Below are 12,701 nucleotides of genomic sequence, written 5' to 3'. Positions count from 1 at the left end.
TGCTGTGAATGGAAAAATTACTGAATGTTTTAATTGCTTAAGTTTTGAGGCAGAGAACTTCTTCATGTGTCTGTGTAGCATGTGAAATAGCAGTCAAATAGATGTAGTAAAAATGTGGGATACTAGTAAAGTGCTTCATGTGTCCTGTAGTTTGGTGGCTCTAAAATGAATACCTGCCTACAGCAGCATTCACTGGGGTATGAGTAGCACAAAACAAGACCTGTGTGTGATGAAAATAATGCAGGTGATACAAAATTGTCTGAAGATGGCATTTTGTCTCATCCCTCAGAATTAAGTCACCAAGATCAGAAGATAAAAGCTTAATTACAGCACTGGCTGTGAACACTGCCTTTCACACCAGGTGGAGGTTTCTGCTGCTTTCCCTGTCATAGCAGACTCTTACAAGTTTTGAGGGAAGAAGAGGTGGTGGTGCCCATGTCTTCACAGATTTCCCTGCCAAGCTTGTTCTTCAGTATGATCAGGCATTGTCTTTGTCAGAATGTCAGTCATAGAATATTGAGCTTGTGGTCAGGGCTCAGTTTATATTAACGTGTCATCAGTGCAGTAGTCCTGTATTTTAAAGACTAGATACTGAATGGTTAAAATTTCTGAAACAGTTTTAAAATCTAGGTATTTTGCCCCAGTATTTGCCTGACTCAACAGGAAGCTTGTGGGTCTTGGTATGAGCTTGTTCTGTACCTCTAGAAGAAAGTAGCAAACTCAGCATTGAGTAGATTTCAGGATACTAGTACATGGTTATTGAATACAGGAACTTCAAATGAAGTAAGTTATGATTCATGGTAGGTCCCAGTTACAGACTGCATTTAATACTTAGAAAAAATGTAAAACCTGACTACTTGATACTTTTTTTTTTCTTATCCCTCTTGGTAAAATATCAGTTCATACTGCGGAAGTAGTGAGATGGCACCAGAGCTTCCCTATGCTTGAGCAATGTAATTGTACTGCATTTTCCTCAAAGCTGATCTGAAGTATTAGCATATGATTTGTAAGCCAGCAGAAATAAGGATTTATGTAACTCACTTAATTGTCAGCTACAGGTTAATTGGCACCTGCTGTTTAAGATTAATTCAACTCATGTATCCAGTTGTGATGAAACTGGAGTTTCTGCCATGTTAATTAATTGCAGACTAGTCCTTGCATGTTAGGAGTAAATCTACTTCACAGCATGTATTAAAAATGGTACCCAAAACTTGGTTTAAAAAAATAAAAATCTCAAAAGTAAATGCCACACAGTTACTCTTACCACTGCAGTCATTTCCATATCTCTTGCTTGGTAATTTTTAGGAATATAGAACATGCAAGTTAGAAATAAGCTGTACTAAGGAAAGGAAAACTGTCCAGCACCCTGAGCCATGTCCAGCATAAACATATGCTCATTCACTTCTTTTTAGGCATCCCTTCTAGAGATCAGAATTGTATGTCATGTTGGACCACTAATCCTCTTCTGGTCACTGATGGGAAGAGCTAGAACAGGTTCCCCTGATTTGATGTAACAGAAATTAGACACAGTGTCGGGAGCTTTCGCTTTTCCTGTCTGAGGTTTGTGTTTGCCCCAGCTGAGGCAGGTTTGGGCTCCCATTTGTAACCCAGCTGAAACCCGTAAGTGCTCAGGCAGGATTGTTTGTGGTTGCATTCTGCTGGGCATGGGATGAAGTGTTAAATGTTAAAAAGAATAGATATTTGATGTTTTCATCTGTGACACTTAACGCACATGTTCCAAGGACTAAAAAGTGCGTGAAAGCACTGCTAAAAGCTTTTTTTACCGTGCTGGCCTACTGAAAATACTGTGGTGACTGAAAACTGGCATTTGCTTTTACAGCTGGCTTTAGCAGTTTGTGTTGTCCTTTTCCCCTCCAGTCTCTTTTTCTGTAGTTCCATTTATGTCTGTATTCTGGGACACTAGGATGTTTCCCAAACCAGAATATATGTTCCATGTAATAATGTGTTCTTATTGCCAGTATCTTGTCTTGTCCAGAATGATTCCTTACAGATTCCTTTTTATTTTGATGTTTCACAGGAACCTCCAGAAGTTAAGTCTCTTTGGGGATATAAGTATTCTGCAGCAGCATGGAAGTATATCAAATACATACCTCGGTAAGGTTGACCCTGATGGCAAGAAGATTAAGCAGTAAGTTATATTTTTAAATTATCAAATACAGTAAAATAATAAAACCAGATAACATAGCACAGATTTTCATGCCTGAAATATGTGACTGAGAAAGCTTTTGAGTGTTTTAATTGGATGAGAATCTAAATTCTTAAATTGAATTGATTTCTGTTCATGCTATTCACATGAAGTAGTCTATTTTTGTGGCTTTTTATTTCTCCCTTTCTCAGCAGGGTGAGAATCCTTTCTTTCCTCTTTTCACTGTGTTCTAGAAACAATGTGTCAATGGCACCAAAAGGGAAGAAGGACAGTGTGTTGTTACCAGCACCTCTACCATTGCAGCACATGAAAAAATTAGAAAAATAAATAATCTGTTGTATTTCACAATAATTAAGGACATGTAGCAAGTAAACTTGAAAGCGAACGTAAATACAAACAACTTAGAGTTGCATTTTAGAAGTAGGTTATGTATTTGCAGAATTCCTGGAAGAATGTAGCTCACAATGTGTTTGTTTAGTGCAGAGGTGTATTGTAGCTTGCCATAATTACATATGGTACAGTCCTTGAATGCTTACCAGTTCTGCTAAAACCTTCCATACGGGTAAATTCTGAATACCATAATTTTAATTTGTGTCTCGTGAAACATCTTTCTCCCAGTAGCTTAGGAGCAAAATAATTACAGCCACTTGTGAGCTCTGCTGGTATTTTTTTGAGTGGTTCTAGAAGTAGTGTAGGTATATGATCAGCTCAATGTATGTATGTATGTGAACACAACCATGAAAGTAAGGGTTTGGTCTGGTCATAAGTTTGCAAAACAGTGCAAATACAGATGTGTGTCACATACTGTGTCATCCATTATGCTTAGAATGCAGAACTTGGAGCATATGTAATATATATACTGTTGTGCTGTGTGCAGGTAAAAGGCTGATTTAGTGAAAGCTCCCTTTTTTCATATCCTTTATTGTCAAAACACATATATAATCAAATCTTTGCCAAGGGGTTTGAAGAGAGCCATTTAAGCAGATGTTTACTCAGCTGAGTGTATGGTTAAACATTTCTTCAAACAAGTAACAAAAATAAGTATGCACGTTTCAGAGCCATAAACCCCTCAAAGCCCAGTATCTACTTTCAAATTAGTTTTTTGGGTGAATGTTGACCTTTGCACATTTTGGAATGAGCAAATAAATGCTGCCTCTTTTTGTTTGCTTGGTTTTGGTGTGGGCTTTTTTCTAGAGTAAAACAATGTATTTGGGACCTGCTGGTCCTTTTCTAAATTAAAGGAAAGCTGCCAGTGTTTTGTTTGGTATTCTCAAGTTCATTAGCACTAGCAGCAGATTTACTTCAGGAAGTAAATTTTTATGGCTCTTTAGTCTTGTCTTTTGTATGTGGTGTTTGCATCAGTTAAGTTGTAAAGCGCTGGTGCTGGTAACTAACCCTGGAAGATGCTGAACGACCTTTGGAGACAGCGTTATTGATAGCTGAGGATTTTCTAACCCATATGGTGATAAACATCAGTAGCTGTTTCAGAAACTTCCTGCAATTAAAGCAGTTGGTGAAGAAAATGTGACATTTCCTGAAGTCCATAGCATTGAGCTGGGTGTAACAGATTGTGGGTGGAATCTCTGCTAGCACAGAACCATTAGGATGCTCCTCCAAGTTAAGACTAGGGATTGTTCTGAGAGAGAGGAGGCTTTGGGTTGTATCTTCAAAAATAACACTTTTGCACTGATCAGCATGGATTCGTAATGCTCGTTCTTTTTCTGTGTAGCTTACATGTCCCTAGTTCCTTTCTAAAATTCTCTTTACAACTCAGTTCCTTAGTGTTGGGAGCTCAGCATCAGCATAAATACTGCATTTGTCTTGAGTTAAACAAAGAGTTCAAAAATTTGGCTTTCTGAAATCTGCTTCCCGTGATTAATCTGAGTGGTTCAGATGGTTTGATTCCCAAAAGAATTGAGTTTAGCCTCTGTTATTAGACAAAATATTTTGATTGACCTTTTTGAATTAAACAAAGGGGCTCCATATGCATCTTAGGAGTATGTCTGCTTTCTGTGCAGGTCCATTGATGTGCTTCAGTACTGGTCAGGGCTGTTCTTTGGGCTTAAATATCGAATCGGCCTGTCTAGTCAGGCTTTGGTCTGTCCTCTGGCTGAAAGCATCATTTCAGGCATTAATTGGGAAACTAACTTATTTTGAGTTCTTTATTTTTTATCTGTTCTGCTCCGCTATGATCATTTGTAGGATTCAGGTTGATAGTTAACATCCCACAATTGCTCCTTACAGGAAGGAAAGGGGACTGATGTATACTTGTTGAGGCATCATTAGGTTATGTTGTTTTCTTGCATATGCTGAGCTCTGCTTATATTTTGTGTTACACATACTAAACCATGCCTAAACTTTGGTCTCATAAGTGAGCTTTAAGATAACTGTGCATAAGTTAGGATAAATATTGTACTACATGCTAAGCAGTTGAAGTAAAAATTACTATGATAATAAAGTGGGTGCTGATTCCCAAATACTCACTTACTGTGTCTACATTTCTAGAACACAGTTCGAACTTTTGCAAACTCCAGTTAGATGGAGTCTGCTTATGAAAAATAGGATATACTCAAGAGTGTGCAAGGGAGGAAAAGCCCCTGATAGGGTGTTTGAAAGACTTATTTGAAATATGTTAAAACTAATGGCCTGTGGTTTATATGGGCACATCTTGTCTGGACTTACATAAATTGGGTATTAAAAACAATCCAAAAGTGATTACTCTTAAGTGTTCTCTATTGACATGTTTGATCTCTTTTTATTAAATTGGCAAAACTGAGGGAAGTTTCTTATAACCTACAGGTTGGTAGACTAGTCACCACAAATCTAAATACTTGTATAAATACTTTGCTGCTTGCACTGATAAGCTGATGTGTAGATAGTGTTAAATCAGTATCTCTCTTTTAAGAAGTTATTTAATGCAATTCCCATATGGGAGAAAACCCACCCTACAGCTGCAGAACTCTGTACTGTATTTCTCTGTGTTAAATTGTGAGAGTGCTAGAACAGTACTCTTCTAACTTAGATGTTTAAGTCATATGAGAAGCACAATTTAAAGACCTTTTTTCTTAGTGCTCTGAGGTATATAACGGTAGTGTTCTGTATTCTACTAAGCATCTCAAAATTGTCATCTCTTCAATTGTTCTGTAAAATATTACAAGCACTATTAAGATTGACTACTTAATTATTACAAAATAAACTACCATTGCTGCAACCATTACAGTGCCGTTTGTAGGTGTGTATGGTGAGAGTGGAGAGGGAAGTGTCATCATTTATTGGAAGAAATTAGAGAGGTTTCCATGGTAGAACCTTTTTCTTTGAGGGTTGGGGGATTGTCAGAGAATCTGCCCTCAATTTAAGCATCATCAGGCATAATTGTGAAACGGACATTGCCAGGATCAAACCGGGGTCATGTGAGCTGTAGAACAATTTAGGAACAAAATAGCAAAACTACCCTACCTGTGACTTGACCTGGTATTTAAAACTGTTTCATTTGTGTCGCAGTTGCCAGTCCTCAGCTAAAAAAAAAGTAATCAGAAAAATCAGAGAATATCTGGAAGAACTGAAGTCTTTAAACCTGATGACTATACTAGGCAAAGGAACTGTTCTGAGGTGTATAATAGGTAAATACAGTAATCACACCAACTTTTCCATTTACAAAGAGAAGTCAGACCTTGCAAACAGAGTATGTTTTTAGGAGAAGAAAGCACATGCAAGCAAGGGAGAGGATGAATAAGGATTTGCAGAGGGAGAGGTTGAATAAGGATTGATCTCTAAACTTAAAACAGAAGGATTATGGGGCATCAAAGGTGGTAGGTGACAGGTTCAGAGTGAGCACGAAGGGGGGGAAATGATCCTGCAGGATTCTCTTTTATTGGATGTTGCAGTTGCCAAACGTGTATGTGAATAAACTTGTAGAAGTGGGGTCCCTGAGCGTTACTAAATGGGAAGAGCCACCTCGGCCTGTGGGTCTGAGTTACAAGCGTTTGGAAATGAGGGAGATAATTTGAGAAATACCCCTGCGTGCTTTTCTTGGTCTGTTGCACTTCTTGAGGCGTCAGTGTTTCTTTGCTGTCAGTCAGGATATTGGGCTAAAGAAGCCTTTAGTATCTCTGTTAAAGATAGATGGATGAGAATAACAACTTTGTAACAGTGTTTTGCTTAGATACATAAAGTATGCAGATACTCCTGGCAATAAAGAAAGAAGCGTTCTGTGCAAAACACTAGCTGATTTGAGGCACAAATTTCTGCTGTTTTGCGCTAGAGGTGTTCACATCTTATTTCTTGACATTTTGTGGAACTGTCATAACCTGGCTCAGCTGCTTCCCTTAAACACCAATTTTTTTTCCTCTAGCTGACCAGGATTTGAGATCAAATGCTCATCCACATAAATGTCCTAAAATACAAGCTCAAAGAGCACTTGCCATTTGAATTTGTCTGAGGTCGAAATTGTACCAGGTCCAAGTTGTCTCGGTAAAACTTGAAGTCTGTTAACACTTGAAAATCCAGTTAGCTGTACATTTGGAATTATTTACAGAGTCATCTTATATGCTTGTTCTTTACCCTTTAATGAGCAGAGTCAAGTAGGTAGCTTGAGATCATTCTGACTTATGCTCAAAGTCAAGTTTCTGCAACCTTTCATTGAAAATTACTTTTGTTTTCCATACTGAATTTGCAGTTCTGGAGAGGTTAGCAAATACAAGGAGCTGTTTTTAAAAACAAGAGCTATGTTTTAAAAGCATTACAGGTTTTCTTATTTGCATAACCTTAAAATGTATGTGGGAGGGTGTTAAATACGTGCTGGAAAATACATGAAATGAAGGTTCATAGTGTGCCACTGTTTTTGAAAGACAGAATACTTTATTTTTCACAAGATGGCTTACAGTTTTAACCTCTTCACCGTGCAGTGAGGGTTAAATTGCTGTGGGACATCTGCAAAGTCAGGTTCTAACACTTGTAGTTCGCAGGAACCATAATAATAGCACCTTCCTACAGAATAAGGCCATTAAATGAAAGAAGAATCTGGAATAAAAAATAGAATGGTATGCATTTGGTAAGACTAAACCATGTTTAACAGGATCATTGTTTTGTTTACTTGCAGAATCCAACAGCTGTTTGAAGAGATATTGGGCAATAGCAGGCAATTGAAATGGCTGTCTTGTGGGTTTATGCTGCAAATAGTAACTCCCACATCATTGTCCTCCTTGTCAAACCCTATAGCCAACACCATGGAACATCTGAGCTTATTGGACAACCACATCCCTGGTAATACCACTCTTATCACCGCGGTTGAATTGGAGCGCTTTGTGAATCTGCGTTCGCTCGCTTTGGATTTCTGTGATTTTACAGCTGAAATGGCAAGAGTCCTGGCTGATAGCAACCATGTGCCTTTGCATCGACTGTCTCTCCTGGTCCACAGCGTTTCCATAATGCACAAGTCATTGGACAGTATGCCAGAAGATGAGAATTGGAAGGCGCTGACTCGCAACAGCACTAATCTTCGGGTCTATATAATGGCTTTTGATGTCAAAAGTGATGATATGTTAAGGATTCTTAAGCCCAGTATCCCCCTAGAGAGGATTCACTTTGACAGCTACATCACTTGTGTTTCAGGGGCTGTTGTTGACCTCATATCCAGGCAGTATGACAAGTTCCTCACTCACTTTATACTAATGAATGATGTGATAGATATGTCTGGTTTCCCAGATCTCAGCGACAACCGGAATGAAGATCCACTTGTCTTACTAGCCTGGAGGTGCACAAGGCTGTCTCTCCTGGCTGTTCATGGTAGGTAGTATACTCTGTGGGTGTAGTATACTCTGTGGGTGTAGTATATGACTTCAGAATACCTAGAACACTTTGGCCTTTTTAATAGCAATGTGTTTTAGTGGAGTGGTGTTCAAAAGTCTGCTGCATGGTTGCCATGCATTCTGTTGTACCTTGTACAGATATTTTTGTGTTTGAAAATTTGAAGGTGTTTATTGTGTATGAGTTCTGAAAGTATTTGTAGCTTACTAACTTCTGTTGAGAAGTCACATAGGGTTTTATTCGGCTCCTCACAGAAGCGAGGATCACAAAGAACTGAGCATTCAAGGGGGCTTATCCTGAAAGTGGTCTGCATTATGCAGGTTCTACCAGGTGGCTGGTTATGTGACCGTGAACACTGAAAACATTTGCTGTTTTACTGTGAGCTCATATGCTGGCAAGATGAAGTGATTGTGCTTCCTGTTTGTAAATAACATGGGGAAGTGCCCTATGGCTGAAGGATAGGAAGTCTGTTACCAGTTTGGTAAGACTTTGCCAGTAGATGAAAGCTGAAAAGTACAGTGCAGAGAAGATTGGCTCAGTGGGTGCATTGGTTTCACCAATAATACCAGAACTAGGTTTATCCCACCTATTTACTTGCCATATCATTGCAAATAGTAACAATAAAAGCCTGCATTTATATTCAGCTCTCTCATCAGTACAGTACTTGCTGGAGATTACAGTTGTTTAGCAAATCTGAAGGCATCTGAAACTGAAATAATTCAGAATAGTTCTTTGTGCTGGAATCAGCTTACCAAGACCAGGTGTAACGATGCATGAAGGAGTTAAATAATGACTCTGTATTCTGTTGCATAAGAATAAGCTGTCCTCTGACTGCTTGGGGGAGTAAAGCTCCAGTCATTCAGCACAAACAGGGAGAGACCTTCAGCAGTGAAGGCTGTACATTCACATTTCCTTGGTTGCAGTCAGAAGGTCATGCTGTATGTGCTAGAAGAAGGTTTTTTCCAGTGTCTTCTACTGAGAAATTATAAGGAAGGCTGTCGGGGGAGATCAGTTCAGCTGCCTTTCCTTTATAATTTCCAGGTCTGACGGGTTTTGGATACTGGCACATGACTGTACCACTCTAAATGTGCATTTTACGTGTTTCTTTTAACATTTGGGTACAAGTTTAAGAACCTTAAAAAAAATAAATTAAAAAGTATTACCCTAAATTATCCTCCTCCTACGGGGAAGTCCTCTAATGCAGTATCTAAACTTAGAAATATGGTGAAACACCTGAAGTAAGCTAGCTAGTATCTTTTAATACCAGCGCATGTCTATTCAGCAGAAGGAATTAGTTTGTGCAGGGTACTGGGAAAGCAAATGCCTTCTACAGTTCTGTGTAGCAAATAGGTGTTGCTACACCTTCATTTGAAGAGATGTTGTGTATACCTGGGGGAGAGAATGGCCAAGTATCAGCCTTGCTGTGGTGTTGGGATCCAGATTCTTTCCCCTTCTTTTCTCCCCTCCTTGTAACAGAAGCTAGCTAAGCTGCTTATAAATGCCTCCTGATTGTTTTAAAGCTGTGAATATAACTCCTCTGGTACTGTAGCATAAGCATCTTTCTTCAAGAATAGCAGCTGTGAAAAGAACATGACTAGGAAGAAAGATCTAGAATGCTGTGATGCTTCAGTGCAGCTTCTTAGACTCACGCTTACGTTTTCTGAGGCTTACCATAAAATGGTTGCTTGGCTCCATAATTCGCTTTATATGTAAGGGCTCAGGTTTCTCCTGTCTGCTGAAGAGGTTATTTTTCAGTTTCCAATACTACTCAAGGGTTGCTGGTGGTGGTGGTTTGTTTTGAGATTTTTTTTGGGTTTTTTCCTCCTCTTCTTCTTTGCTGTTAGCTCTGAAAAAGGCTTTTATTTACATATAGGTTTAATTTCCCAGCAGCTTAATTTTCCCTGTTCAAATACTGTGTAGACTGCAGAATCTAAGAGGGCGTCTCACCAACAGAATGATGATGAAGGCAGAAACGAGCCTTTCCTTTTGCAGTGGAAGGGCTGACTTGGCAGAGCTCCCAATAAAGGGAAGTTCCCAGGTTATTTGTGGTTTGCATCTGAATAAGGAGGAGCCCAGCATTTGCCTTAGCCAGAGTACACAAAGCTAACAGGTAACAAGGCAGTAGGTGTTTTTAAAGAGGGATGCCAATATATACTAATGGGAAGAGGGGGAAGCTTTGTAATTATTTTAAATCTCAGATGGAATAACAAGATATATGTAGATTTTAATTTTTTTTAAGTATTTATATAGTGGTGTGCCCTGTTTCCTGGAGAGGATTTTGGTTTGCATGGTTTGGGTTTTTTTTGTTAAATTTACCTCTAGTATAACAAAAGCAAACAGTTGTAAGACAGTCCTTTTATACACTCACTTGAAATAAGTGATTACTTTTTGTTTTAATTCTGTTTATTTCCATTACAAAGCAGATCACAGAAGGTTTGAAATTGTAGGTATAACTTGTGGTAAGGAAGTCCACTTTTCTACAGATAGTGGGGAAAAAAATAGATCTGGAAAAGCTTGGTCAAACTACCTGAGATATTTTTGACCATTCTTCATTCAGAATACAAGATGGGGCTTTACCACTTGTAACAAAAAAAACCAACCCATGCTGTAGGGGGATTCTGCCAGATGGAAGGTGACAAATGGGTCCAGAAGGACAGTGAGAGGATTTGCTACTGCATACTTCTGGAAAAAAAAAAAAGGGGGGGGCAAAATGACAGAGCAACTTCTTCTTCTTCCCCCTAGGTTACACAGTTTGGGCTCATAATCTCATAGCAATTGCTCGTCTTCGTGGCTCTGACCTGGAAGTTCTAGAAGTCACAGAAGAAAGCATTGATTTTGACCAAGGAGAACTGGCTGATCAGGATGTGGATCCAGTACACAATCTCATCGAGCAAGTATCTCTCGGATTGGGTCGACCCTGGCATGCTGTCATGGACATAGAGCTGCTCAGTGTCTTCACTGAGCCAACTTGTCACTTCTACAAAGAGATGCAAAGCTTCAGTGAAGGCATTTAGCTCCTTATCTACAATTCCTGTGGTTACATATGCAAGTAGGGTCCTATTATGTTTTTTTTTTCAGTAGTGTGAATTAACCCCTTTTGTGCTGTGTTTAATCAGTATTAGCTATATAGAATTATATATGTGTATTCTACTTCTTGATCAAAGAACGTAGTCGGGTATTGGTTTAGAAGCTGAAAGTGGCAGTGTTTAGGGTTTTCACGGTTAATGGACTTGTCTACCAAACCTTACAGAGGCACAGCCAAAGGCTGTCCGAGGTTGCCAGCTAACTTTTTACTTCTACTGATAACTGCATTTGGAATGATTTTTACTCTTATATCGGAGTTCTGTGCTCAGGAGCCAACCCTTTTTAATACCCATATCCATAGCCCAGTGGATTTCTGTGCTGTCATTGTGTGCTTAATCTGGTAGCATGCTACTTAATAGGCTTAAAGGAAGAGAAGTCTATCCAGGGCTGTTCATCATAAGACTCTCACCTTGCTTTATTTCACGTGCCGATTCTGAAGCATGACTTAACTCCCATACTCAGCTTTTCCTAGCTGGTAAGTGGTGGGGTGAAACACTAGCTGTTCAGGTACCTGCACTTCCAGATCCACTCCATGAGTGTATGTAGTCTATTGGATTCTTTGCAAACCCCTCCTTGTTCATTCTCATGTTCTGTCATCTTAAAAGTTAGCTTTGGGCCAAAGTTTTAAAGAAAAAAAGCAAGAATGTGCACTCCGATGAGGTAAAAACATAACAGTGAAGACTTCAGTACTAAGATATACACCTGCAAACAAACATTAGTCGTGAAATCCCTAGCAACCGAGTCACTGGATTTTCTCTGTCAGCGCCTGTGTCAGCTGCCAAAGAATAGATTAAAAACGAAGAAGTGCCCACATGCTGGCAGGGGCAGGCCAACTTTTGGCCAGCCAGATACTGCTAGATTGTAATATATAAGGTCGAATTTCGACCTGTGGTACACAGCTGTGCTGTGGCTCAGTCAGCAACCTCAGAACTCTTAACAAACATGCACCTGTTTCACTGTGAATAGTGAATGTAAAGGAAGGAAAGGAAGCAAATACAAAGCTTGTTCTATCACAGGTATGAGCTGCTATGATGCATGAAGAACATTCCATGAAGTATGTTTTAAAATCTTGTTATATCTGAGAGGCTTTAAAAGCCGATTTAACTGTTTCAGGGCAACCGCGGTACAGACGTGGTCTCTGTGAGACTTCCACCTGACCCCAGTTTTAAGTGGTACGAATGTTGTGCATTTAATGTTTAAAGGACAGTCTGCAATAATAAAGTAAGTGGCCAACGTGGGTGCCCAGCAGTGCTGAGACCTGGCTGCTATATTGTAAGCTTTGGAAAACACAATTTATGCAACAGATGTCCAGATATGATTCTATTTATGGAAAAAGTTTATATGTGTTTTACAAATGGTTTTACCATCTTATATTAAAATGACCTTTTGACAGGTGTGCGCTGTTTTGTCTCCAGTGAGCACATACCATGCGGATTTTATATGTACATCAGTAGAGTGAATCCACTGGCACAGTGTGTGTATATGCCAGATGTGGTGAGATTTTATCTTATAAATGTGATCAGACAAAAAACTCCTGACAGAAAATGTAAGGAAACCAGCTGAATGTTTGAATTGATGACTGATGTTGTATGGTTTATGTTAAATGTATATTCTTTTAATCAATGAATAAAGCATTACAAATTGA

At 39.1% G+C, this 12,701-nt stretch overlaps 1 protein-coding gene across 2 annotated transcripts in view; it reads left to right on the top strand.

Moving 5' to 3' along the window:
• The window catches only part of FBXO33 (F-box protein 33), an 18,445-nt gene extending 5,744 nt beyond the window's left edge, over positions 1-12,701 (top strand). For both annotated transcript variants that reach the window (XM_061367354.1, XM_061367353.1), the window contains 3 exons: positions 2,039-2,149; positions 7,266-7,951; positions 10,715-12,701. In XM_061367354.1, the coding sequence (XP_061223338.1) occupies positions 2,039-2,149; positions 7,266-7,951; positions 10,715-10,986 (1,069 nt within the window). In that variant the 3' untranslated portion in view covers positions 10,987-12,701. The remainder of the gene's footprint in view (positions 1-2,038; positions 2,150-7,265; positions 7,952-10,714) is intronic.

This window comes from Neopsephotus bourkii, unplaced genomic scaffold (assembly GCF_033783945.1).
Source record: "Neopsephotus bourkii isolate Nb327-2 ecotype Australia unplaced genomic scaffold, CSIRO-AGI_Nbou_v1 NB_1376, whole genome shotgun sequence".
NCBI classification, from domain to species: domain Eukaryota; kingdom Metazoa; phylum Chordata; class Aves; order Psittaciformes; family Psittacidae; genus Neopsephotus; species Neopsephotus bourkii.
The sequence above is the reverse complement of the archived record's forward strand: the minus strand, read 5'-3'. Positions and strand labels throughout refer to the sequence as shown.